Genomic DNA, 27964 nt, shown 5'->3' on the forward strand with positions numbered 1-27964 from the left:
CACCAACTGAATTATTATCACAATAAGTGTTGTACCTGAAAGCTCTCTTTCCATACAGCACAAGCATTATTGGATATAAAGGATACAACGAAAAACAGGTTTCCTCCACCTGAATCCATAAGTTGAACTGCACAAGGATCTCCAAATGGAAGCTGGCACACATTTTTAGGAGTTCCATTCTGAAATGAAATCAGCTGATTCTTTCGAGTAAGGGCAATGAGAGATATTCTTAACTGGTTTTTGATGATCTCAGTTGCACAAATATGTACATAAGTCACCACACTGCTGTAAGCAGGAGGAATAATGTATATATCACTTAATACTTCTTGACTTTCAAGAGAATATACACAAAATTTGGTATTCCAAATTGCATAATCTGATTTTGAAGGCTCTTGAGTACATTCTTCCTCAGATAAACAACATTCCTTTAGTCCCAATAAAACCATACCTAAATTTTCAATCTCCCCTGCCCACTGAATAGAGGAAAAGTTACCTGACACACTAACAACTTTGCCAGTTTGAGAAGAGATAAAGAAGAATGCTTTGACATGCCTCCATAAAATTAAAGGGCCATTAAGGACCCTTAGGCCATCCTTCATCTCATAGCCTAGTTTAAAACTCAAACGCATTTCAAATTTATTAGTACTGTGAAGGATTAGTAAAAAATATTCAAAAACATTATTCTTTTTATTTTTTTCTATCACAATGTAAGGGAGGTTAATTCCAGTTCTGAAATCTGACACACAGTTGCAACACATGATTTTTAAATGAGAGTTTTCTTCCTTTATGGTAAAAAATCCAGTGGACTTCTGAACAAATACTTTTGTTCCTCTGTCAAATACCATTCTTCTGACATGTAATATGGGTGTTTTTGTAGGCTCTTTATCTGCAAAATTTCCTTTAGACAACTGGAAAACAAGGACTTCCCCATTATAACACAAGAGCCTTTCTTGTTCGTTAGATGACATTGCTTGTTTGCTAGTCATTCCACAATATCAAGTCTTTGTGCTGATCTAATTTTCAAATGCAAATTGATTCCAGTTGATGTTTCTAAACCTAAAAAAGAAATGAGGAAAAACTGCCATGAAGTAGGAAGGCTTGAAAAGAAAACACGTTTCTGTTAGAGAACTACAACATAGGTAACTACACATTTTATTAAGTAAACATTTTAAGCTTTTTATACTATTTTGACAATATCATACTTATAAAAAAATTCTAAATATTATTTCTGTAGACGCTTTAAAAAAGTTTGCTAAGAATTCAAATAACCATATCAAAAAAGATAACTGAATGTGTTAACGGCATATATTTAAAGCTTTAGATGCTCTATTAAAAGTGACTTCAGATATTTGTTCTGGCTCAGAAAATTGCTTAAGGGTTATACTTCTCTGTTTCAAACCTAACAACTCTAATGTGGTTTCCCACTCTCTGCCTTAGCCCCTTTAGAATGACAATTCAATTAGTGGTTTACTTGTCTTGCAACTCACTCTCCCCAAATACGTTGATTTTCAATTATACTTCTCCCACAGCCCAGGCAATTGGGCTTCTGCTTTCTAGAGACAGGAGCCTATACAGGCTCTAAGACAAAAAAGAAACCCCAGGAATAAAAATAGGAGATGCTGTAACAAGGCTTTAAAAAATCTCCATAGGATTAATAAAAATAAATCTTAGTTTACAAAGGCAATGCATTTGTATGCATTTGTATGACCCAACAAAGTCACCATTCTTATTCAAATTTAGAAAAAATAGAGGATTAACATAATTTATTACAATGAACACAAGAATTAAATAATATCAATCATTCAAGCTTATTATATGGCAGGTACAACACATGCATTATTTAATTCTAATAACTATTGTCTTAAAATAAGTACCCTTATTATTCTACCTTTTAAGCAAGAAAGCCTTATTTTAAAGAAGATAAGAAAATTTTCCAAGGTTACAACACTAATCCACAGTTAACAGAAATCAGCAATGGTGCTAGTTTGGAAAAGGGGCCTTCTGACTCTGGAGTCTACACTTTTAACTACCACTCTGCCCTGGCATGCATTCCCTTATTCTGAACAAACTCATTGTAAGAAAGGCAACTTGAGAGAATTAGTAAAATAAAGGACAAAAGAATATCCTCAATATTGAACACATGTATAAAAAAAAGTTGTTGATATCTCTTTATTCAGTCTTCTATAAACTGCATACAAGAAATCCTAGCCAAAGCAATTAGGCAAGAGAAAGAAATAAAAGACATCCAAATTGGAAAGGAGAATGTAAAACTGTCCTTGTTTGCAGATGCCATAATCTTATACAGAGAAAACCCTGAAGATTCCACCAAAAAACTGTTAGAACTAATAAATTCAGTAAAGTCACAGGATACAAAATCAACATACAAAAATCAGCAGCATTTCTATTTGCTAAAAAGCGAACTATCTGAAAAAGAAATCAAGAAAATAATTCCATTTACAAAAGCTACAAAAAAAATAAGATAACTAGAAATAAAGTTAACCAAAAAGGTCAATGATCTCTACAATGAAAACTATAATATACTGATGAAAAAAATTAAGATGACACAAACTAATGGAAAGATCCCATGCTCATGGATTGGTAGAATTAATACTGTTAAAATGGCCATACTACCCAAAGCAATCTATAGACTTAGTGCAATGTCTAGCAAAATATCAATGACATTCTTCACAGAAATAGAAAAAACAATCCTGAAATTCATATGGGACCACAAAAGACCCCTAACAGCCAAAGCAATACTGAGAAAAAAGAATGAACCTAAAAGCATCATACTACCTGACTTCAAAATATACTATAAAGCTACAGTAACTGAAACAGCATGGTACTGACATAAAAACAGACACATGGACAAATGGAACACAATGGAGAGGCCATAAATAAATTCATGCACCAACAACCAACTAATTTTTGACAAAGGTGCCAAGAACCACACATTGGGGAAAGGACAGTCTGTCCAATAAATGGTGGTGCTGGGAAACTGGATATCCATATGCAGAGACCAGACTCCTACCTCTCACCATTTAAAAAATCAACTCAAAATGGATTAAAGGCTTAAATGTAAACCTGAAATTATTACACTACCAGAACAAAACATAGGGGAAACATTTTATGACATTGGGCTGGGCAAGGATTTTTTTAAATAAGATCTCAAAAGCACAGTCAACAAAAGCAAAAAGAGACAAATGAGATTACATCAAATTGAAAAGCTTTTGCCCAGCCAAAAAAAAAAAAAAAGTAAAGAGACAACCTACAAAATGTAAGAAAACATTTGCAAACTATACATCTGACAGGGGATTAATATCAGAATATATAAAGAACAGCAATATCCCAATATTTTAAATGGACAAAATAACTTAATAGACATATCTCAAAAGAAGACACACAAATGGTCAAAAGGTACACACACAAAAAAATGCTCAATATCACTAATTATCAGGGAGACACAAATCAAAACCACAATGAGATACCACCTAATTTCAGTTTGAATGGCTATTATTAAAAAGACAAAGGATAACAAAGGTTGGCAAGCACGTGGAGAAAAAGGAACACTTACACACTGCTGGTAGGAAGGTAAATTAGTATAGCCACTATGGAAAACAGTATGGAAGTTCCTCAAAAAACTAAAAATAGTACTACCATATGATCCAGAATCCCACTACTGGGTCTATATCCAAAGGAATGAAATCAATGTCAAAGAGATGTCTGCACCCCCATGTTTATTCAGCACTATTTACAATAGCCAAAATATGGAATCAACCCAAGTGTCCAACAATGAATCAATGGATTAAAAAATTTGGTGTATATACCAATTTTTGGTGCATAGCGTGGAATACTATTAATACAGCCACAAAATTAAATGAAATCCTGTCATTTGTAACAACATGGATGGACTTGGAAGACATCATGTTAAGTGAAATAAGCCAATCACAAAAAGACAAATACCGCATGATCTCACTAATATCTGGAATCTAAAATTTTTTTTAAAAGAGCTGCTATCATAGAAGCAGAGAGTAGAATACTGGTTATCAGAGACTGGGGAAAGGAGAGAGGATGGGAGGATGGGGAGGGGTTGCTCAAAGGGTACAAAGCTACAATTAGATAGGAGGAATATGTTCTAGTGTCCTATTGCACAGTAGGGTAAAGATAGTTAACATTAAAGTGTAATTTATTACTTATTACAAAATAACTAGATGTTTTTGAATGTTCTTACCAGGAAGAAAGGATACATTCATGAGGGAAGGATACACTAAATACTCTGACTTGGCCATTATACAATATATGTATGTATCAAAACATCAAATTGTACTCTCTAGATATATACAATTACAATGTGTCAATAAAAACAGGTAAATAAGAAAAAAAGAAGTCATTGGCTTACTGGTTTGTTGTTAGGCAATTAACAGAAAGATCTGGGACAATAGGCATCACAAAGTAGTTTCAGCTTCAACAGTAAAGAAGATAGGGTAGGTAAATCAAAGGTGTGGCTTGTACTTATGAAACTATGGTTTAGAGAAAATAAACATATTAGTTATATTCCATCAAAATGTATGAATAATAATGTATTTACCAAAGGTCCCATGTCAGGTTTCCTAGATTTCCAGAAAGGAAAAGCATGAAAATTACACATTCTGAGGTAAAGCTCTAAGAATTCATCATCTTTTACTACCTATTCAAAGTTTTTCAGATTTCTTAATATCAAAAACAAAAATCACCTCTGTATGAATTTTATTATTTTAATGTTAAATATCACAACTAATGTTTAATCAGTACAATGCTCTGGTTCATTTACCAATAACTTAAGTGTGATAGGAGTAAGGAAAATCTGATTATAAAATGGTCAGAATTTATGAAAGTTAGGCTCCTTACATTCTGTTCTTTAAATGTCATCATCAAGTTCCCCAAGTTAGAAACATCTATCTTCCAACTCTCTGTTCCAGTTGCCACTACTATAGTTCAGGCTGTGATCTCTCAGGCTGAGGTAAAAGCTTCTTAATTAGTCTTCCTTAATCTAATCTATCTTCCCTCCAATATATCAACTCATTTATGCTATTTAATACATCAGTTAATTGTTCTAAAACACACACTTGATCCTGTCACTGTCCACCCCCTAATCCAAAAGCTTACATGCCCCTTGCCTTTCTCAGTAGACCTGTGATTCTTGAATTACTACCTGGAAAAACAGATGCTAAACACTGTGAATTGAACATATGAATGGTGTAGAGAAAAAAAGCTTGCAAATCATTGCTATGAAGCTTAGCATGGCATTCAAAACTCTGTTGTATAATCCTAATTCGACCTGCTTTCAATACGATCTCCAGGCAGAAAGCAAACTTATTCTCATGAACTTAAACTGATCTAAAAACATAAATGACTATTTATGACTATTGAGTGAAAAGTCTTTGCAAGACTTATTGAATTTACATATATGTGCATATCCACTATATTTTATACTGATGCAACATGTTTTCAATCTCATTTGTTTTTAATGTTTGCTATTTATTATATCTAAGTAATACTCAATCATTAAAATTTAATTCATTGCTAAAATGAATTTTAACTTTTTTCCCAGCTTTATTGAGGTGTAACTGCTAAGACAGTAGATATTAAGTATTGCTGCTGCAACATCTATTTTTAAAGTTCTTGGGATATGTTCATAAAACCTGCAGGCCATGAAATAACTGGCATTTAAAAAAAATAGAAACATATCTGGAAACAAATCAAACTAAGGTTCAATTTACAGGTTCTTAGTCCAATTATAAGCAACCCCTCACTATTTTAAATTCTGCTTATCAGGGCCCCAGGTTTACTATTCTAGCCTATGGGCTATTTGACTTTTTACTTATTAACATTATAACAGTGGCTGCAGAAGATACAGAAGTAACTAGGGGTGGCGGTGCGGGGCAGGGTGGCGGTGCGGGGCGGGGCGTGGAGACCAGAAAGTAGATTATTTATAAAATACTACATAATTAATTTGAGCTTTTCCTGTTCTATATTACCATACATCAAAGTTGACTGTATCTATTTTATACATAAAATTAAAACAGATGTGTGTGTATACTAGAAAAATGATAATATATACAAGCATATGCTAACATAAAAATAGTAGGCTGGCAATAAAATTATCATCCTCATCTACTCTTTACTGCCCCCCTCTTAATAAATATGTTGTTCATTCTTTTTAAATGCTCATAAATCATTTTGGCCCTATAAATGTGACAATTCTTTAAATAAACTATCAGTGTGGTTCCAGATTATCCTAGAAGAGCAGATGACATCCAAAAAGTCTAAGAAATCATATTAACTGTGACCAAGAGAAAGTATCCTTGGGAAAAAAGTAGAATTAAGACACTCAACTAAAATGGCACCTAATAATACTGAACATAATTTTATGAAGATAATAATGATAGATGTTGTTTTTCCAAGACATATGACATTGTTAACCAAAGTAAATTAACTTTCCTACAAAATAGGGCCACTGTTAAGAGTTTTTTTCTCCCTACATAAGTTATTTATTGGGTCCTATACAGAATTGATCTCACCTTTTTCAACATTATCTAATATGCCTGAAATGTGAGTAAATGTGGGAGAATCGTGATCAACTAAATTAGAGGATTTGGGAAGATTACGCTAAAGAAGATTTTTATGTCATATTAAGGACTTATAAATTTCTCATATAAGTAATGATAACCCACTGAAAGACTTCAAAAACAGAAATCACAGGACTGTACTTTTGAGTTATGAAGATCCTGGTGACAGTGTTAAAGATGTGAGCGAGATCAGACTGGAAAAAGAGCTAACAATTAGAAGAAAATTATGAGTACTTAAATAAAAGGGAGAGATGACTCTGAAGGTAATTTGGCAGTCAACTGAAATGCATATACCCAGTAGTTTCATTTGTAGATATAAACCCAGAGACATAATCCCACATATGAATGAATACATTGCTCTAGAAGCTCACTGTGCTGATATTTGCAATATAAAAAAAGTAAAAACCTCAATGAACACCAATAGGGGAATGAGTACAGATGGACTATCAAACAAGAGTTAAAAGGAATGAATTAGATCTATCTATCTATATATATGTGTGTGTGTATATATATATATATATAAAAAATCATGGTTAAATTTCAAAAACAAAATGAATTAAAAATTAAGTTGCAGACAAATGTACACTGCAGTATATTATTTATGTAAAACAAATAAAACAGCATTATATATGTTCTATTTACCTACAATGACTACAGTCCCTGAGTGCTTTCTCAAGAAATAGTGCCATGTACTATTTTTTTTTTTCCTGAAGAAACAGTGCCAGGTACTGCTCTAAGCACTTTGGATTAACTCGTTTCTTCCTCACAACATCCTTATGACATAGGCACTGTTACTATCCCATTTTATAGATGGAGAAACTGAGGCAAGGAGTTTCAGGATCTTCTCAAAGGCTTGCAGATAAGAAGTGACAGAGCCAGGATTCAAACCCAGGCAGTATGATCCAAAATAAAAAAATGTAAAACTGTAAACATTTCATGCCAAATTCTGAATGCTGTTGATTCTGGACAAGGAAGTGTCCAGGATAGGTGAGTAGAGGTAGAAGGAGACTTTAGTTATATCTGAAATATCTTTTAAGGATGTAGTCAAACAACGTTTAAACAATGTGTTCATTTTTTCCCATAAAAAATGTAAATATATTTAAAAGTCTAGGACAAAAGATGCTAACATGCCATTCTGTCATGGATGACTACGGTTGATGGAAATATGGGGGACTATTCTTACAACTTGTTTGTAGTTTTCAGTATCTTTCAACTTTAAAAAAGGCAATATTGTATGCGCAACTATTTTCTTTCAATTGTTTTTAACTGACGAATAAAATTTGTTCCAGTCCCTTTAAATCTAAATCTTTCTCAACCTTGACACTATTGACATTTTGGGCTGGATAACTGTTGTGAATTTTCATGTACACTGGAGGATGTTTGGCAGCGTCCCTGGTCTCTATCCACTAGTAGCCAGTGAGCATCTCTTTTGCCCCCGGCCCCCAGCAGTGGTGACTAAAAATGTCTCCAGAGGTTGCCAAAGGTCTGCTGGGTGGTAAAACCGCCCCCCCCCACACACACCCCCCCCACCCCCCCAGCTGAACACAACTACCTTAATAAGCCGAAACACGCTTTTATCATTTAACTTTATATAATTATTTGAGATTAAAGATTTCAGAGATATTTTGCTCATTAAGCATCTCACACTCCAAGTTGGAAGGATACTGAAGGGATGAAAAAAACTTCAAGCGAATGTAGCACTTAAAATCCAATTATCATTGCAAGGAATGACAGACCCAGGTCTCGGGATGCCCGCTTCCTTCCCTCTCTCCCGCAATGCGGGGACAAGGGGAGGAAATCCAGCCCCATCGCCCCCTCTGCGAAGTCCTGGGAAGGGAAGACTCGCCAGCCCCATCCTACCTCAACGCAGCGGCAACATACCGGAGGCCCCACGCGGATACAGTATCCATCTGCTCCAAACCTCCCGCCAGCGCGCTGCATCCTGGGAGGCCGGGCGGAGGCTGCGTCGAACGCAGAGGAGGCGGAGCCTAGAAGCCAGCCCGGAGAGGTTGCCAAGGGAGGCTGAGGAGGCGGGGCCCTGGGGAGTGTTGTGAAAGCAGAGAGCCCGCGAGCTGTCTAGGGCGGAGCTCCGCGGGGGAAGCGCCCGCGATCTCGCGGCTGGCGGGGGCGGGACCGCAGTGCGGGGGATGTCGCGGGGCGAGGCCAGACGAGAATCGAATGGGACCTAGGCTGAGGGCCTGGTCCCGCCTCCAGACCCAGGCGTCCGCATTGGATTGGGCGGTGCGGCGGCGCTTCTGTCCGCCTTCCGGTGTCACGCGACCGCCTCCCCCTCCCACCCTTCTCTGTCTACCTCTGGGCGGGACTGCCGGGTGATGAGATACTCGGTCGGCGACGGTAGAACGGGCGACGGCGACAACCGCAATCACATCCACGACGGTGATCATGGCAGAGGTGAGGAGCCTATTGCACCGCCGGTGGCCCCCCGGACCCGGAAGCCGCCTCTGAGGCCCGGGGACCGAGCGCCCGTGTGCAGGTGGGCTGGGTTGAGGGTAAGCGGGTTGATGCAAGTAGTATCTAAGGTCCCATCGTGTCTCCCATCCAGAATCACGCCCAGAATAAAGCCAAGCTCATCTCTGAGACCCGGAGGAGGTTCGAAGCTGAGTATGTGACAGGTGGGTACTCTGTTCCAGGTATTAAGAAAGGTGTGCAGTGAGCGTCCCCAACTTTGCTGCAGTGTTTGTGAGTGTATTTGTGGGAGGTGTTAGGGACCCTTTCGACCCTCACAGGAATGATGCTGGGCACGTCTCAAAGGTTTTCCTCTCCATGACAAGCCGTGTGCACTGCTTCAAATGGTCAAGTGGTGTGTCCCATGCTCCCTTTAAAGGGTTAATGTAAGTTGGAAATCGGTTAAGTTTTTAGCATGCCCTCGTGTTTATGGAACTTGCAGGATACTTGTTAGGCCCACAACACGGGTGACATTGTCCAGTCCACGGTTCCACTGCTGGCCTTTCACCAGCAACACTAGCGAAAATGTACCTGGAAACTGCCATAATACTATTGATGTGTACTTAATTGGGTATACAAATTCCTTGGATATTTTGTTTGATTTGGCTTTCATACAACCCAGCATGCTACCCACAAAATAGGCCCTCCAATGCTGGAACAAGTTCTTATCCCAAACTGTATCTTGCAAAGTACCTATGAGTCCAGAATTGATTTATTGGTTGAACATTCTGTGTCCAGATGTCACAGATACTTGAGTTGTCAGGTACTTAACTGAATATTTAATGCTTGTACAGTAATTTGTAAAACATACGGAATAACTTATTGTAAATATGGAATTAAGGATTTATATGTTGCCTACCTTAAGATTGATTGTAATCCTAACCCTGCCACTAAATAGCTTACTTGTCTATTCTGAGCCCGTTTTCCTATCTGTGAAGTGCAAATAATAAAGTTAGTAGGATTAAATTTTTAAAAAAAAACATATATCAAACCATCTAGCATGTCTTAAAATATAGTAGACTCTCAGTGAATATTTTGCCTCAGTTGTCATTTTGGTTACTGTGAAAGGAGTTAAGCTTCTACATCTTGACTAGTACTCAGCAGAGGTTCCCTGCAACTTTAAACCATCCTAGATTATACATCAGTTGATGACATAGAACAAATATGGAAATCGGTTTCAAATACTTGTCAGTAAATCTTTTCATACCTCCTTGCCAATTTTCTTCACACCCCAAACTTTGTTCCAGAGAGTTGCAAAAGCACTTGATTCACTTTTCACCCAGAGTTCCCATTTCTAATAATATAGCTGGTTCCAATAAAGAGATCCTTCTTCAATTGCTTTCTACAGAAATGTAACTATTATAGCTGTTAATACATGGTTTATAATATTTTAAGAAGTAACTCAGAATTCGACCTAATGAGCTAGTAACACCCCAATAGTCATTTATTTATGCCCAAGGGAGGAAGCAGAATACAGGCAGAAATTAGGCAATAAACAAGATCTTAAAGGTCATCTTGGGGCAACCTCCTCATTTTTAAAATGAAGAAAGTGAGGTCTAGAGAGATTAAGAGATTTGCTCAAAATCCCTGATGTTATTGGCTAGGCCAGGACTAGTGCTCATGTCTTCTGATTTTCACTACAGTAATCTTTTGGCAATACCATGATGTCAAGTTAGATCATGTCACTCTCCAGCTTGAAACCCTTCAGTGCCTTTCCAACTGCGTTTAGAATAAAATCCCAATTCTTTATGGTGGCCTGTAATTCAAGGCCATGTGTGATCTGGCTCTTGCCAGCCCCCACCCGCCATCCTCATCTGTTACTACTCTGCTTGCTTAGTGCAGATTTGACCACCGTTCAAAGTAAGATACGTGTTATATGTTGCAACCCAGGACAAACGTGCACACTCACATAACTGAAGCAAAATTTCATTAAAGAATACTTCTGAAAACATGTGACTCTCGATGTATTTTTTTCTATTTGACTTCCTTTTAAAAAATGCAATTACCCACAAACTTAATATCACAATTTAAAATGTGACCCCCAGTGGAAAAACCACGACTAGCCACACTGCCTTGTGTTCCTCAAACAGAATGGGGCTGTTTCAATTTCGGACTTTTCCACTTCTCTTTGCCTGGGAAGATTTTACCCAGGTATTGCGCATGGCTTGGTCCTTTTTTCTCTTCAGTGTTTAAATGTATCCGAGAGGCCTTCACTGATTATTAAATGTCTCCGTCTTGTTTATTTTCTCTGCTTTACAGCCCTTATCGTAATCTGTAATTATCTTGTTCATTGGTTTGTGTGTTTTTCATTTCCTCCAGTAGAATGTACATGGGTTCCGTAGCAGCCTATAGACATTGAGAGCAGAGGCCTTGTGTGTCTTACTCACCTTTGTATGCCCAGCACAGTTCTCAATATATACTTACTGAATGAATATAGCAATACTTAAATATATACATAAGAAGATTGGTCCAATTTTAAAGATTTGCATGGAAAAAGAAAATAGAAGCCTTTGAAGACCTTCTTACCTTAAGGTTTCAGTTGTTTCCTGGAATATGACAACAGATAAAGGTAGAATTGGAAAGTGATAATAAAAGGGGTGTTTTGTTTGTTTGTTTAATTTGCCTGTATTTTCCCCTTAGAATTTGCTTTTAGAAATTAACTCAGGTGTTTAGAACATCCACTTTCCTTCTTTTTCTTTCACCCTTTCTATTGTCATTAACAATATTTTGTTTCAGAAGAGGCTGAAGGCAGACTTAAGCAAAGTTGATGTTTTTCCTAAAGGAAAATATTTATTTTCTGCAAGTGTGTCACTTCAAGCACAAACTGTATTCCAGAAATGCTTTTGGAGTTAGGTTCTTAGGAATCCCAAGCACATTTTTGTGTCCATAGAAACTAAGTTACCATTATGTATAGATTTTTAGCTGGCAAAAAGAATGAAATATTAGCCCCTAATTATGGTATTTTTTTCCTTATTGTTTCTGAGAAATTCCATGCTGAATCTCAAATGAGAAACGTTTCCCATTCTTTCTTCCTCTTTCTCATGCCCAAGGAAAGAGACTAATCTCTTGTGACAATAATTTATTAAGTTCCTTGAGTACTCATTATATGCCTAATTCTGGGAAGCAGTGTATCAGTATTAGAGAAAGAGCAGAGGAAGGGTAGAGCCCCTTCTCAAACTACTACAACCTAGTAGAGGCATTAAAACAGAGATAGCTATTAAAATTAAGGCAAATTGTATTAAGGGTAATGGTGCTGAAATATTTTCTGTAAAAGTCAAAGAGAGAAATAACATCTGGCTGGGGTGACTAGTTTAGCACAGAGTTAGAAAAAAATTCATTAAAAAGGTGGTGTTTCTCATGAACTTTGGAAGATGGTAGAACTCAGCCAGGTAGAGAAGGTGATCCAGGCAGATTGAATAGTCTGAACTGAGGCACTGAGGTCAAAAGGTATGGGGCATGTTCGGAAGCAATAGGAAGTCTACTTTGATAACCTTAAGGAGGGTAAGCACACATGGCTAAATACAGTGGGAATATAGTGTAGAGAGCCTTGGGCACCAGAGTCATGTGTTTGTACTTTAGTTAATATGGAGAGCCATTGAGAGGTTTGTGTGTTTTGTAATTAGGTTTGTTGTCTGGCTTTACAAGTATATGAATTCATTTAAATTAATTTGGGTCATACCAAAAATATCTGAAGAAACCCCCATAAACTTACCATTCAGAGATAGGTGTCATAACAGTGGATACATTGTTTACAGTCTTTTTTCTTTTTTTTCGAGACGGAGTTTCGCTCTTGTTGCCCAGGCTGGAGTGCAATGGCGTGATCTTGGCTCACCACAACCTCTGCCTCCCGGGTTCAAGCGATTGTCCTACCTCAGCCTCCTGAGTAGCTGGGATTACAAGCATGTGCCACCATGCCCAGCTAATTTTGTATTTTTAGTAGAGATGCGGGTTCTCCATGTTGGTCAGGCTAGTCTCGAACTCCTGACCTCAGGTGATCGCCTGCCTCGGCCTCCCAAAGTGCTGGGATTACAGGCGTGAGCCACCACGTCCGGCCTACAGTCTTTTTTCTATACACTTAAGAAAACAAAGTTAGAAGACTATTCTGGGTTGGGCGCGGTGGCTCACGCCTGTAATCCCAGAACTTTGGGAGGCCGAGGCGGGTGGATTATGAGGTCAGGAGATCAAGACCATCCTGGCGAACACGGTGAAACCCCGTCTCTGCTAAAAATACAAAAAAAAAAAAAAAATTAGCTGGGCGTGGTGGTGGGCACCTGTAGTCCCAGCTACTCGGGAGGCTGAGGCAGAATGGCGTGAACCCAGGAGGTGGAGCTTGCAGTGAGCAGAGATCACACCACTGCACTCCAGCCTGGGCGACAGAGCAAGACTCCATCTCAAAAAAAAAAAAAAATTCTGTATATAATTTTGTGTGTTATAAAATACATTTTTATTGACATGATTTTATTTCTCCGTATTTATGAAGTAAGCAACATTGTATATTGCCATTTAATATTTGGTTCTATAAATAAAAGATAGTTTTCTTATCTTTTGTCTTAGATAGTCCCTTTGTGGACATTTAGATTCTTTCCAGTTTCATTTAATACAGTTTTTTGTGCAGTAGTTGAGATTATTTCCTTAAGATTCATGTTCAGAAATTGAATTATTGGTTTTAAGAGTGTTTATATTTTTCAGGCCTTTGCTCATATGTGCTAAACTTCCTCCATGGAAGTTGCACCAATATTCATTCCTGCCGGCTTGTAGGAGAGTGTTAGTCTTACCACACCCTTACTCATATTTAGCGTTGTTATTTCTTAACTGATGGTTGTTTTAGTTTGCTTTTGATTGCTAATAAGGGTAAATTATTTTCATGCATTTACATCCATTTGTAGTTTAAACATTTTTTTATTAGTATGACTTTTAATATTGGTCTGGGCTTTTCTCGTTTATGTCACTTTCACTTTTTTCAGTTTTTGAATATATTCAAAATTACCCATTCCTTTGTGGTTTCTTCTATGGCTATTAAGTTAATAGGTTGGTGCGAAAGTAATTGTGGTTTTTGCCATTAAAAGTGACTTTCTAGTCTTTTAATTTTTGTTTTGTTTTGGTTTATTTTTTTTCTTCTTTTTTTATTATACTTTAAGTTCTAGGGTACATGTGCACAACGTGCAGGTTTGTTACATATGTATATATGCGCCATGTTGGTGTGCCAACGGTTTACTATTTTTTAATTTTGAGTTTTGGAATTCTGTTTATGTACAAAATGTATAAAACGTGAATAAAATAAACACTCATGTGCTCACTACTCAGCCAAAGAACTAGAGCCTCCCAGTACCTTAGAAGCCTCCTGTATATACCCATGCCTGCTATTCAGGGAACAGTTTTCTGCATTTGGTGTTACTCATTCTCTTACTTCTCATTAAATTTACAACCTATGACATATTCCTCACCAATACTTCGTTAGGTTTTGCCTCTTTTTGAACTTTATATTAAAGCTGAATATATTTTTTCATGATTTGCTTCTGTTGCTCAAAATTCAGTTATATTCTCAGATATGACTAATTTATTCCTTTTTATGGCTGTGTAGTAGTTCATAGAATAAATATACCAATTAATGGATTTGGGGTTGTTTCTAGGTTTTTGTATCATGTACAGTATAGCTATGAACATCCTTATACATGTCTGGTGTACACGTGCAAGAATTTGTCTTGGGCAGTGGTTCTCAAAGTTAGTTCAAGAACTGGTGTTCCTTGAGACGTTGCAAGGAGTTTGAGAGGTTAAAAACTATTTTCATAATACTAAACTACCATTTTCCTTTTTCACCTTCATCCTCTCACAAGCGTATGGTGGCATTTTCCAGAGGCTGGGTGGCATGTGATGATGACATTGTTCTGATGGCTGATAGACTGTGTGCTTTATGTTCTCATATCTAATTCTTTTTCTCAATTTTCATACCTAATACAGTAACTAGCAATAAATATAACCCATATCAACAAAGAAACTTTTGGGGGGTCTGCAATTATTTTTAAGAGTGTAAAAGGTGTCCTGAGACCAAAACGTTTGAGAACTGCTGCTCTAGGGTTTGTTTCCACCAGTAAAATGAGTAGGTGGTAGAATAGGCACATTGTTTCACGTTCAACTTCAGTAGGTAATGCTGAACTGTTTCCCAAAGTGATTGTACCAGTTTTCATTTTAACCAGCAGTATTTGGGCATCCTTGTTTTTCTACATCCTAAAAATAGGCACTGTAACTTAAAAAAAAAAATTGCCCATCTGATGGGCATGTTGGGAGATCTCATTGTGGTTTTAATGCCTTTGAATACCAGTGAGATTGAGCTTTTTTTTTTTCATACCTTTATGGGACCTTTGGTTTCTGCTTCTGTGAAAATTACTCCTTCCAACTCTTCTTGGCCCTTATTTCTTCCATGTAAACTTCAGAATCAGCTTATCATGTTTCTGCAAAACAAAACAAAAACCACTTTTGTTGGGATTTCAGTGGTATTATGTTAAATCAGAATATAATTTCATGGAAGTTGACATTATCATGGTTGAGTCTTTTTATGCAAGAACCTGGTATATATTTGTATCTGCTAAAGTCTTCCTTGTTGAAAGATTTATCATTTTCCTTATAGTGGTTAACACAGTATTTTGTTATATTTCTTCCCAAATACTGTATGTGTTTTATTTTTGTTGTTGTTATTTAAATGGTATGTCTTAATATATATTTTCTAAATGATGGTTGCTGGTTTATGGGAAATATATATGACTTTTTTCCATTAATATTGAATTTACTCTTATAAATTCTGATAATTTACCTGGGATTTTTTTATGTACATAATAACCACCTTGAAATATTGATTGTTTTCTTTCTAACTTTCCAATTCTTAAATCTTTCAATACTTTTCCTTTACTACATTGGCTGGAACTTTTAGAACACTGTTGAATAGAACCAGTGATAATAGCCTACTTATCTTATTCCTGATGATAGAAAGATAGCTCTGAACATGTCACCATTAAGTATGATCTTTGTATATACCCTTTATCAAAGTGAAGACATTTTCTTCCACTTTTGGTTTGCTAGTTTGGGTTTTTTGTTTGTTTTGTTTAGTTCCCATCATGATTGATGATTGAGTTTTACCAAATGCAGTTTCTTCATCTGTTGCACACATTTATTGTATTTGATGACATTTTGATTTGGTTTTTCTCCTTTACTGTGTTAATATGGTAGATTACATTGATTAGGTTTTTAAAATAAATTGCTAAATTCTGTTTACTAATAGTTTAAGAATTTTACATTTGTATTCTTGAATTGGCCTATAATTTTCCTTTCTAGTGTTTTTCTTGTGCAATATTGACATCAAGATTATCTAAGCTTCAGAGTGAGTGTTACCTCTTTTCTATTCCCTATATGTTCATTGTTTAGCACAACCTAATTCCCCAAATTCACCACTCCCCCAATTTGTTATTGTTGTTTTATATATCAGTGTTTGTTTACCTACCATATATTTACTACTATTTTGATTTACCCTTTCTTCCTGAGTTTCAGATCTTGTATCCTGGGTCATTATTGTTTCATCTAAAGTATAACCTTTAGATTTCTCCTGGTGGGATCTGTTGGTAGTAAACTTTCTTGGTCTTGAAAATAGCTTTATTTTGTCCTTTTTTTTTTTTTAATTAAGCAATTAGCTTTGAGGAATGCCTTCATTTTGTTAGGCTGAAGGAGACAAAGTGGTTAGAGAAGTAGGAGAACCAGGAAACTTTATTATTGTAGGTAACAAAAAAAGGAGAATTTCAAGGACAGGAAGATAAGCAGTAAATGGAAGAAACTCCTGTAGGGTAAAGGGAACATATAACAGGGATTGTCCTTATTGATTACTCTTTCTTGAAAGGAAAATGACATTTAAAATGTAACTATACTACTGGAGAGTTTGCCTATGTGTCTAGACTATGAACCACTCAGGGACCAGCTCAGGCTCCACTCATCTTTGCATCTGCAATACCTGGCTCTTTTAGGCTAGCATGTGGCAGGTGATCAGAGATTAGTGCTCATAGGTAATGAGTTATTATTATTTCCAAGTGAGGAAGCCTTTAAAAGATTGATAAATAAACAGACACACTTGGATTTGCTTAAATTCTACTCCATCATTAACATTCTCAAGATCAACCTTTTTAAAGTTGTCATCATCAGAATAAGAGGAAAAGATCTTAAGAGGTTATCAGATGAATGGATAAAGAAAATGTGGTATATATGCAACTATAAAAAATGATGAGTTCATGTCCTTTGTAGGGACATGGATGAAGCTGGAAACCATCATTCTGAGCAAACTATGGCAAGGACAGAAAACCAAACACCGCATGTTCTCACTCATAGGTGGGAATTGAACAGTGAGAACACTTGGACACAGGGTGGGGAACATCACACACCAGGGCCTGGCATGGGGTGGGGGAAGGGGGGAGGGATAGCATTAGGAGATATACCTAATGTAAATGACGAGTTAATGGGTGCAGCATAATAAAAAAAAAAAGAAAGAAAATGTGGTATATATATACAGTGGAATACTATTCAGCCTTTTAAAAAGAAGGAAAGCCTATCATTTGTAGCAATTTGGGTGAACTTGGAGGACATGTTAAGTGAAATAAGTGAAATAAACCAGGCCCAGAAAGACAAATACCACATGATCTCACATAAATGTTAATGTTTTAGATTTTTAACATTGAACTCACGCAAGTAGTGAATAGAATGTCAGTTACCAGGGGCTGGAGGGGTGAGGGTTGAGGCAGGAGATTCAAGAGATATGAGTCAAAGGAAACAAAATTTCAGTCAGACAGGAGGAATAAGTTCCAGAGATACATTGTACAACATGGAGACTACAGTAAATACAATGTATTACATACTTGAAAATTGCTGAGAGTGTAGATTTTAAGTGTTCTCAGTACAAAAATAAGTATGTGAAGTAATGCATGTCAGTTAGCTTGATTTTGCTATTCCACAGTATATAAACATCATGTTGTATACCATAAATATAATTTTTGTCAAATTAATTTTTAAAAAAGTTACCAATTTTTGTCCTTATTACGTATCTAAAAATATCAAGACTGCTTTGGAGAATATCAGATTGTAACTTCACATTGGAGACCAAATTTGGTAAACCTATTTATTTTTTAATGTTTCCTTTCAGTATTGACTTTTTGCAATGCCTGGCGAATGTTCTTGTTTTTTTTTTTCTTTTTTTTTTTTTTTTTTACTCATCTCTTTAAGTTGTTTATACCTGTTCTTCATATATCCTCATTCTGAATGGTTAGGGAAATGTGCAGCTCTAAAGAATCTGTTACTAGGTGCTGGGCGCTGTGGCTCACGCCTGGAATCCCAGCACTTTGGGAGGCCAAGGCGGGTGGATCACAAGGTCAGAAGTTCAAGACCAGCCTGGCCAAGATGGTGAAACCCCATCTCTACTAAAAATACAAAAATTAGCCGGTCGTGGTGGCGGGTACCTGTAATCCCAGCAACTCGGGAGGCTGAGGCAGAGGATTGCTTGAACCCGGGAGGCGGAGGTTGCAGTGAGCCGAGATCGTGCCACTGAACTCCAGCCTGGGCAACAGAGTGAGACTCCATCTCGAAAAAAAAAAGAGTCTGTTACTAGAATACTGTCATTTCTAAGATGTGAGTTTGTTTTTAGTCATTGTCATTTGGAAAGCTTGCATGAGAGGAGTGGTCTGTTTACCAAATCTACTGTGTGCTCTTGATAGTAGTACTCTATCATATGAATGTTTTTCATTACTGAAAATTTACCCTCTAACAAGAATTTTGGTTTGATAAGATCTCTAGGAGATTGAGTAGTGCTCACAGAAATTCCTAAAGGATTTTTTCTTCCTGTAGCCATTTTGCAAGGAATAGGAGGACAAAAATTTGCTACATTTCAATCAAAACTAGTTTAAGCTGAACTTGTAGTGACTATAAAGGTTTGGCATATATGTGTAGAATTTTCTTTGATATTAGATACTAGTACTTACTAGCTGGGCCATGATTTGCAGAAGCTTTTCTTTACCCATTATACTGCTATATATTCACAACTGACATAGGACATTCATAGACTATTTTAAAGTTTTTCTACAAGTACTTACTCTATACCCAGATCATTGGAGGAAGAAAACAGATAAAAATGTGTAAGGAAAAATAAAAGGCATGAGAAACACAATATACATTTAATCAAACTTCCAGAAGGAAAAAAAGAGTGCTATTAGAAGAAATAATCATTGACAGTTACCCAGAATTTATAAAAGATATCAAATCCTCAGATTAAAGAACCATAAGAAAATCTGAGCATCATAGAGAAAAAGAAATTAATCTCAATGCTTATTTTAGTGAAACCAAAAAACACCAAGGACAGAGAAAATCTAACAACCCAAAGAGAAATGACACATCCACAAAGAAACAAAAATCAGACTGATACTTGATTTCTCATCAGTAACAGTATTGCCAGGAAACAGTGAAATAATTTTCTGAAAGTGCTGAGGGAAATAACTGCTCACTTAGAACATTTATTCAAAAGTGAAGGTAAAACTTTTTAGGCATGCAAAGATTGACCATTGCTGGAAAAAAAAAAAAAAACTACTCGTCTACTTCACTAATAAGTAAATAGTACACCAAAGGAAGCAGAGGGATGCAAGAAGTAATGAAAAGCAAAGAAATGGGTAGGCAAATTAGTAAATAAAAAATCTAACTGTGGATAGTAAGAAAAAACAAATAATAATAAGAGTAGAAGAAATGGAGGTAAAGTATTACAAGCAACTTTCAGAATGAGGATAGAGATACTAACTGCAGATTTTGTTGTTTTCAATGTGAATACTTAAAATAAGGGTAATCATTGAAAGATAGAAATAAAATGTTTGACTTCCACACCAGTGGAGGAATGAAAAGGGGAATGGAGGAAAAGTCCTCTCCAGGAAGAAGCAGAAAAGGAGAAAAAAAGCAGCTTGGTTACCAGAAAACACAGAGGAAGACAGCAGAAATAATTCCAACTTTATCAATAGTTACTATAAATATAAACTGATTTCTACATATTAGATATCAGATTAGATTTTTAAAGATCTTAACTGCATGCAGTCTAAAAGAGACTAACCTAAAATAAATTAATGTAGAAAGGTTGAAAATAGATGGAAAAAGATATACAAAACAAATATTAACCAAAAGTAATGTTGTTTCAGCAGTACTTTAGGTAAAATGTTACTTAGGGTGAAAGACATTAATACATATAAAAAGGGATACTATTTGTGATAAAAGGAACCGTAAAAGGGTATAACACCTAGGAACTAACAACATAAAAAACTACCTAACCATATAACCTTAAAATACTCAAAGCAAAAAGCACCCAGAATCATAAGGGGAACTCAAGAAATCTACAAACATGTTGAATGATTTTAACAACCCTCTTTCAGAAATAGAACTAGCAGGCAAGAAATATTTAAGATTTAGAAGATTTTAACACTACAATGAGCAAATTTGATTATAGATATATATGTATGTGTGTATGTATATGAGTATATAGACTCTCCTGCCCAACTAGTACAGAATATATACTTTTTGAATATATATTTGTACTTTCAGAGCTTTTGCAAACATTCACCACATACTAAGTCATAAAGGGGGTCTCAGAAAATTCCAAAGAAGCTACATCATACAGACCATGCCCATATATTATTAAGCAACTACATCAGAAGTCACAATAATAGGTACTTAAAAACATGTCATATGATAGGAAACTAGAATAACACACCTCTAAATAATCCATGGATTACCAACTTCTCAGCAATGTGTGTAATTCTTCTGCTAAATAACCCGTGGGTTAAAGAGGACATCACAATGGAAATTCCAGAGTACTTAAAGTTAAGTGTATCTTCTAAAAACCTACAGCAAATGTGATGTTTAATTGGGGAACTTTAGAATGATTCCTATAAAGTCAGGAAAAAGACAATGATTTCTGCTATTATTTCAATAACTCTACATTATATAGGATAACTTAGTTATGAACATGGCAGGAAAATATGAGGTATAAAGTTTGCCAATCTTGTCATAGGCTTATGATAACAACACAAAATCCTCTAAACTGCCTCATCTAGCAAAGAAATGTAAGGCTTTTATGGGAAGATTAAGGGTAACTTCAGCTTTATCTATGACATTCTAGTCCTTTTATTAAAAAAAAAAAACTGAAGCGAATAACTTACTCTTTGTTAATTTTGGGTTACAGCTACATAAATATTTGTTAACATTATTTTCTATTCTATAATTTTTTAACTTTTCAAAAGGGAAGGAAATAAAACAGTTTATTAGTGAAGTTCTGGGTCCTCAATGAACTCAAGATCTACTAGGGGATAGACTTGTACATGGCTAATCATTCAGTAACAAAGATTTAGCATGTACTTACTGTGTATTGGGCAGAGTTGGAGGGAGCAGGGTGTGACTTTTCAAAGTCCCTGACCTCATGGAGCTTATTAGAGGAGACAGCATCAGACCCACTCCTCTCATGCCATCCCCTATTTGAGGAGCTCCTCTCAAAATGACTAACTCTTACTATTATCCCATTAATTTTGATGAAATTGGGTTTACATTCTCCCATTTGACCAAAATGAGCCAAGGGAATGATTGTAGATAGTGTGCTTATGCCAAGACCTTGAGGCAGAGTCTGTAATATACAGGAATAGACCAAGGTCCATTATATCTAACTAACCTGGATAACTGGCTGGTGACTGATGAGGACCTGGAGAACAGTTTTGAAAGTTTAGCTTTGTTCAAGTGTACTAAGGAATCCAGCTCTTGAAGGATAAGAACTGAAGCAGAAAGCACCTCCCCTTTTTACAGTAGACCAGAGATCAGCAAAGTCTTGTTTTTGTATGACCCTTGAGCCAAGCCTTTTAAAGGGTTGTTACATACACACACATACACACACAAACACACACACACACGCACACACACGAGAGAGAGAGAGAGAGAAATCAGCAACAGAGAATATAATAAGAATATAATATGGCCCTCAGAGTCTTAGATATTTGCCATCTGGGCCTATACAGAATAAGTTTGCCAGCTCCTGCAGTAGAACAACAGTTCTCAAAGTGTGGTCCCTGACCAGCAGCATCAGCAGTATGTAGGAACTGGTTACAAATACCAATTGTCAGATCCCACCCAGAATTAGACAGTCTAGGGGTGGGGCCCAGTAATTTCAGTTTTAATAAGCCTTCCTAATCATTCTGATATGTGCTGAAGTTGAAGAATCACTGCTATAGACCAATGGCTTAATCCCATTATAAAAGATTACCTGTCTCTCAGTCTCACCAGTTTCACAAAAAAGTGGAGATTCAGAATAGGTTGTGGCCAACTAGCAGAGAATAATCTTGAAGGAATATTTTGTTCTTTTGTCTTGATCACACCCATTACTGACATTTACACAGTCCAGCTAATAGAAATAGTCCATCCAATACGAATGCTCTCTTAATGCCCCAGAAGGACTTTCAGTGGATCTATGCTCAGAGTCATAGAGAAATAAGAGATCCTAAGATGTTTTAAACTACTATAATGATCTAGAGTTATATGTTTGCTGCTTTGGAACATTAACTGTTCTCTAGTTTTCATTATTAGAATACTTTATATTTTTTCAACCTTTATCTGAAATTTAGGCACATTTGTAACAACAATGTACTTCCAAGATTTTCCTTACTGGTAAACTAATAGGTAAATTTAAATTTAGTCTTCTTTTCATAGTTAGCATTCTATCGTATGTTGATGGAAAGTCATTTGTATAGTGTTTAAGTTTTTCAGTGTTCTTGATCTTTCTGAGACTGTAGGTAGACAGACCTCATTTTCATTTTACAGAGAAGAATAGAAAGCCTAGAGTGACTTGCTTAGCTTCACTATACATAGTGGCATGGGTCTTCCAAGTCCATCATTCTACTCTATATCCTGAATGTGGCCAGAAATTTTCTCACATTGTTAGCCTTAAAACACAGTTTCAGACCTGTTGGTAACATCACTGGCCAACAAATGCAAGAGAAAAAAAGAAAAGTTAATAATAAAGTTTGCTATTTTACAAGTAAGAGCTATAGTTTCTTTATCTTACAACAGAATTTTTTAAAAATATTATTTTTTTATTTAAAAAACTGTGTGTGAGAGAGAAACAGTGAGTGAGAGAGAACACACATATGCATGTGTATGGAGAGACATGAAAAGCTGAGACAGGTCATCTTTACCTTGGAACATTTAATACTGTGTGTTCCTAGAGACATATCACCATTGTCATGTATCTTTAGTTCTTTCTCTCCCAAATTATGCACTTTACAATTTGTTTGGTGGTAATACACTTGTATAAATAGAAGAACAATTTACAAAGCAAAATTCATATTAGAACAAATAAATAGTAGAAAGGGCCAATGAACCATAGGGTGCTGATAGTTCATTAAGAAGGTTTCTTCATGAAGGATTGGCTGAAATCAGCTATTTTAAAGAAATACAGAGATGAGGCTTAAAAATCCACCACTTGGAATTACTGTTGTTTTTGATGTGGTTTTCACTGGTATTATGAGACAAGGTATCATTTGTGTATGAGGACAAGTATTGGGAGAATATATACGCACACACACACACATCTTTTTATAAAATTGAACCCTTCTGATATGGTTTGGCTCTCTCCCCACCCAAATCTCATCTTGAATTATAACTCCCACAATTCCCATGTGTTGTGGGAGAAACCTGGTGGGAGGTGATTGAATTATGGGGGCAGGTCTTTCCTGCGCCGTTCTCATGATAGTGAATGAGTCTCACGAGATCTGGTGGTTTTAAAAATGGGAGTTTCCCTGCACAACCTCTCTCTTTGCTTGCCACCATCCATGTAAGACATGACTTGCTTCTCCTTGCCTTCTGCCATGATTGTGAGGCCTCCCTAGCCATGTGGAACTGTAAGTCCATTAAACCTCTTTTTCTTTCCAGTCTCAGGTATGTCTTTATCAGCAGCCATTATGAAAACAGACTAACACAGTAAATATATATATCTATCCTTTTAGTTCTGTCCCTCTGTAGAACCCTGAATAATACACCTTCTCACCCTCATCTCTACATTTTAATTGTTGATAGGTAAAGTTTTTCAAAAAAATGTCCTAGGGGTGTGTGTGTGTGTGTGTGTGCATGCATGTGTGTTTTTATATCTTTAGATAACCTTTTGGGTGTACATCTTTAGCATCTTTCTGTAACATCTTGTCTTAGTCCATTTTGTGATGCTGTAACAAAATACCTGAAATTTCATCAGTCTTAGTCCGTTTGTCTTGCTATAAAGGAATACCTGAGGCTGAGTGATTTATAAAGAACAGAACAGGGTAATTTATGAAGAACAGAAATTTATTTTCTCAGTTTTGGAGGCTGGGAAGTCTCCGATCAAGGTGCCAGTACTTGATATCTAGTAAGGGCCTTCTTACTGTGTCCTCCTGTGACAGCAAGTGGAAGGGCAAGAGGAGGACACTGCCCCATGAAGCCTCTTTTATAAGGGCCATAATACCATTCATGAGGGAGGAACCCTTATGGCCTAATCACCTCTTAAAGGCCCTACTCTTAATCCTGTCACATTGGCAACATCAGAATTTAGGAGAGGCTTGCTTCAAACCATAGCACATCTGAACTTACCCAAGGACTGGTTTTCTGAAATTTCCAGTCCCTTGAGGGCTCAGTTGTCTGAGGGCTGTGTGTGAAAGCAACAAATTGTGTTGATAAAAGCACAATTATTTATCACCCTTGGCCTTGTGCTTCCAGGCTATGTTTTTCTTACCTTCAATGCTCAGTTTATTCTGTTTCTTTCTCTGCCTCTTCTATCTTTACCTCCCTCACCTTTCTTTTTTCTGTGTCTCATTCTATCTGTCTCTCCCCCTCTCTTCCCCCTCAACCCTCTCCTCTGTCCCATTGTCCTCTTGTCCTCTTCTGCTTCTACTTTTCTCCTGCCTCTCTCCCCCAACCCCCATGTGCCTAGCTGTCAAATCTTTGTCTTCTCTTTTCTTTCGCCTACTCTGATTTCATTTCTATTTGTCTAGGGGTAAATGGTCAACAACTAGCATGTTATATGTAAGAACATTAATAAAAATCATTTTAATATAAATGGGGATTTCTAATTTCAAAGATCAACATTGCTGAAAGCTATCAAAGAGCCGTGGGCTTTAAATTTCTTAGTAATGGACATTCATTTGTTTATGGTATTCCCTAGTGATGGTACTAGCAGTGGTGGTAAAAATGACAACAACAACAATAGTGTTTTATTCTTCTTAATATGGCTAATATTTACTGAGTTTTTACCACTTGCCATATATTGTTCTAAGTAATTGGTTTTTAGAATATATCTGGGGATCCTAGGGGATGCCCAAGACTTTCAGAAAGCTATGAGGTCAAAACTATTTTCATAATAATGCTAAGATATCATTTGCCTTTTTCACTTTCTTTACATTTGCACTGATTACACAGAAGCAATGGTGTGTAATCAGTACTGGCTGCTTCGCCCAAATCAAGGCAGGTAGTCATTGTAGTCCTCATTGTCAGCACTCTTAGTTTAAAAAAAAAAAGACAATTTTATTTTAGAAAGTCCCTGATGAAACAGTAAATTGTATTAAGTTTTGACCCTTGAGTACATGTCCTTTCAATGTTCTGTGTGACAAAATCGGGAAGTGTGCATAAAACACTTCTGCATGCTAAGTATGTTTGAGTTGCCAGCTGAATTAGTCACCTGTTTCATAGGCCACCCTTTTTACTTGAAAAAAATTGTAAAAAATGTGCTTTGAATACTGATGAATTTTCAAATAGCAGAGCTAAACAACAATCTCTAAGATTTCCTACCACAGAACCACTCATTTTATAGATTAGAAAAATACAACCCAGCTATTAAAAGCCATATCCAAAGCAGCACTCTTACAAATGCATGATTTATGGCCTCTTCTTATATTTTATAGTGCTTTAAATTTCCACTAAATTTAGTGCTTTAAATATATAAAATTAGTGCTTTAAATATATACTTTTTCATCCGATCCTCACACAGCATTGTGAGTATATAAAACAGCTTAAAGATAAGGAAATTGAGACTCAAAGAAGACAATTCTCTGAATGCAGTCTATATTTTCCTGGCCTTTCAGCTGTTATCTCTGAGGGCCTGAAATAAGGCAGTGCAAATCAAGAAGAGATAGGATCCATAAAACCTGGCAACTAACTAGATGCAGAAGAAAAGGAAATGAAGGAGCCAGGGAATTTCCTGAAGTTGTTTTGCTTTGTTTTGTTTTCTTTTGTTATTTGTATGAACCTTAGGAGGGTATGACAACTGAGAAAAAAATGAGAAGGAATAGATTCCATCAACAGATGTTTATGGAAGGCCTTTTCATTGGCACTACTGTAATCTGCTTTGGAGGATGCTCAGATGTATAGACTATCTGTCTCCACTGTCTATTTGGGAAATATGTCTTCCATGCTAGTAACTGTATTTCAAGGTAAAAGTGGTAAGCACCTTAAGAAAAGCTTAGTTCAAGTTCCATAAAAGTAATTGCTTTTGCACCAACCTAATACTTCTGGACTCAGGGAAAATTTTATGGAAAAGGGAGCATTTGAAAGGAGACTTGCAGAATGGTAGCATTTGGATGTGCAGAGACAAGGAAAGTTCAGTTACAGAATAATAAAGCAGGGCAAGGAAGGAGGAATGTCTGCTATACAAGTTAGTGGGAATATAGTATGTGTGTGAGCAACTGATGAGAGATTATTGTTATTAGAAATAATTATTCCAAGAAATTATTGAAAATGTGTTGGCCAGAGTCTGAAAATAGTAAATACTGTAATATGGCATACATGATCAGTTTTCCATCGGTACTTAGTTAATTTTTTTTTACTGTTTTTTATTGTTGTTGTTTTTTCTTTTTTTGTCTTTATTTTTGTATTTAATTTTTTTTTTTATTTTTTGTTTTTAGACAGAGTCTCACTCTGTCACCAGGCTGGAGTGCAGTGGCACAATCTCAGCTCACTGCAACCTCCACCTCCCGGGTTCAAGCGATTCTCTTGCCTCAGCCACCCGGGTAGCTGGGACTACAGGGTGCGCCACCATGCCCAGCTAATTTTTGTATTTTTAGTAGAGACGAGGTTTCTCCATGTTGCCCAGGCTGGTCTCAAATTCCTGACCTCAGGTGATCCGCCCGCCTCAGCCTCCCAAAGTGCTGGGATTACAGGCATGAGCCACCACACCTAGCCTACTTAATTTTTTTTTAATGACACTTGCCAAACAAATGTCTTTTTAAAGCACAACTTAGTTATTGCTTTACATATGAAATTTCTTCATTTTTCATTGACTTAAAAATTTCAAGTTCAGATAACATAATTAATCTTCCCAGATGTTGGTGTATAGTTTTAGAGAGGGCTGTACCAAATACTTTACTCTGGTGTAATTTTTAACATCTGTAGTGGCTTACTTAAACCTGCAGTCTTTAGATAACGTATTCTCCTCACACTTGGGAATTCCATCAGTCTTAGTCCATTTGTGTTGCTATAAAGGAATACCTGAGGCTGAGTGATTTATAAAGAAAAGAGGTTTATTTGGCCCATGGTTCTGCAGGCTATACAAGAAGTATGGTGTCAGTATCTGCTTCTGATCAGGACCTCAGGAAGATTCCACTCATGACGTAAGATGAGGGAAAGCAGGCATCACATGGTGAGAGAGAAAAGGCAAGAGAGAAAGGAGGAGGTGCCAGGCTCTTTTCAACAATCAGTTCGTGTGGGAACTAAGAGCAAGAATTCAGTCGTTGTCATGAGAATGACACCAAACCACTCTTGAGGAGTCCTCCCCATGACCCAAACACCTCCCACCAGACCCCACCTCCAACACTGGGCATCAGATTTCAACAAGAGAC

General features: G+C 36.6%; 2 protein-coding genes across 5 annotated transcripts in view; one reads left to right on the forward strand and one right to left on the reverse strand.

Annotated features, from left to right (window-relative positions):
- The window catches only part of FANCB (FA complementation group B), a 34782-nt gene extending 26075 nt beyond the window's left edge, over positions 1–8707 (reverse strand). The window contains exons 1-2 of one of the 3 annotated variants that reach the window (XM_008974095.4): positions 8487–8707; positions 36–1056 (exon numbers count right to left, since the gene is read on the reverse strand). In XM_008974095.4, the coding sequence (XP_008972343.1) occupies positions 36–986 (951 nt within the window). In that variant the 5' untranslated portion in view covers positions 987–1056; positions 8487–8707. Of the gene's footprint in view, positions 1–35; positions 1057–4396; positions 5221–8465 lie in introns of those variants that run through there. The other 2 variants (XM_008974081.5, XM_008974086.6) reach the window with 2 other exon arrangements.
- MOSPD2 (motile sperm domain containing 2) overlaps positions 8629–27964 on the forward strand; it is a 48527-nt gene continuing 29191 nt past the window's right edge. Inside the window, exons 1-2 of one of the 2 annotated variants that reach the window (XM_003805704.6) lie at positions 8629–9017; positions 9169–9238. In XM_003805704.6, coding sequence (XP_003805752.1) covers positions 9009–9017; positions 9169–9238 — 79 coding nt within the window. In that variant the 5' untranslated portion in view covers positions 8629–9008. The remainder of the gene's footprint in view (positions 9018–9168; positions 9239–27964) is intronic. The other variant, XM_063601644.1, reaches the window with a different exon arrangement.

Source organism: Pan paniscus, chromosome X (assembly GCF_029289425.2).
Source record: "Pan paniscus chromosome X, NHGRI_mPanPan1-v2.0_pri, whole genome shotgun sequence".
Taxonomy (NCBI): domain Eukaryota; kingdom Metazoa; phylum Chordata; class Mammalia; order Primates; family Hominidae; genus Pan; species Pan paniscus.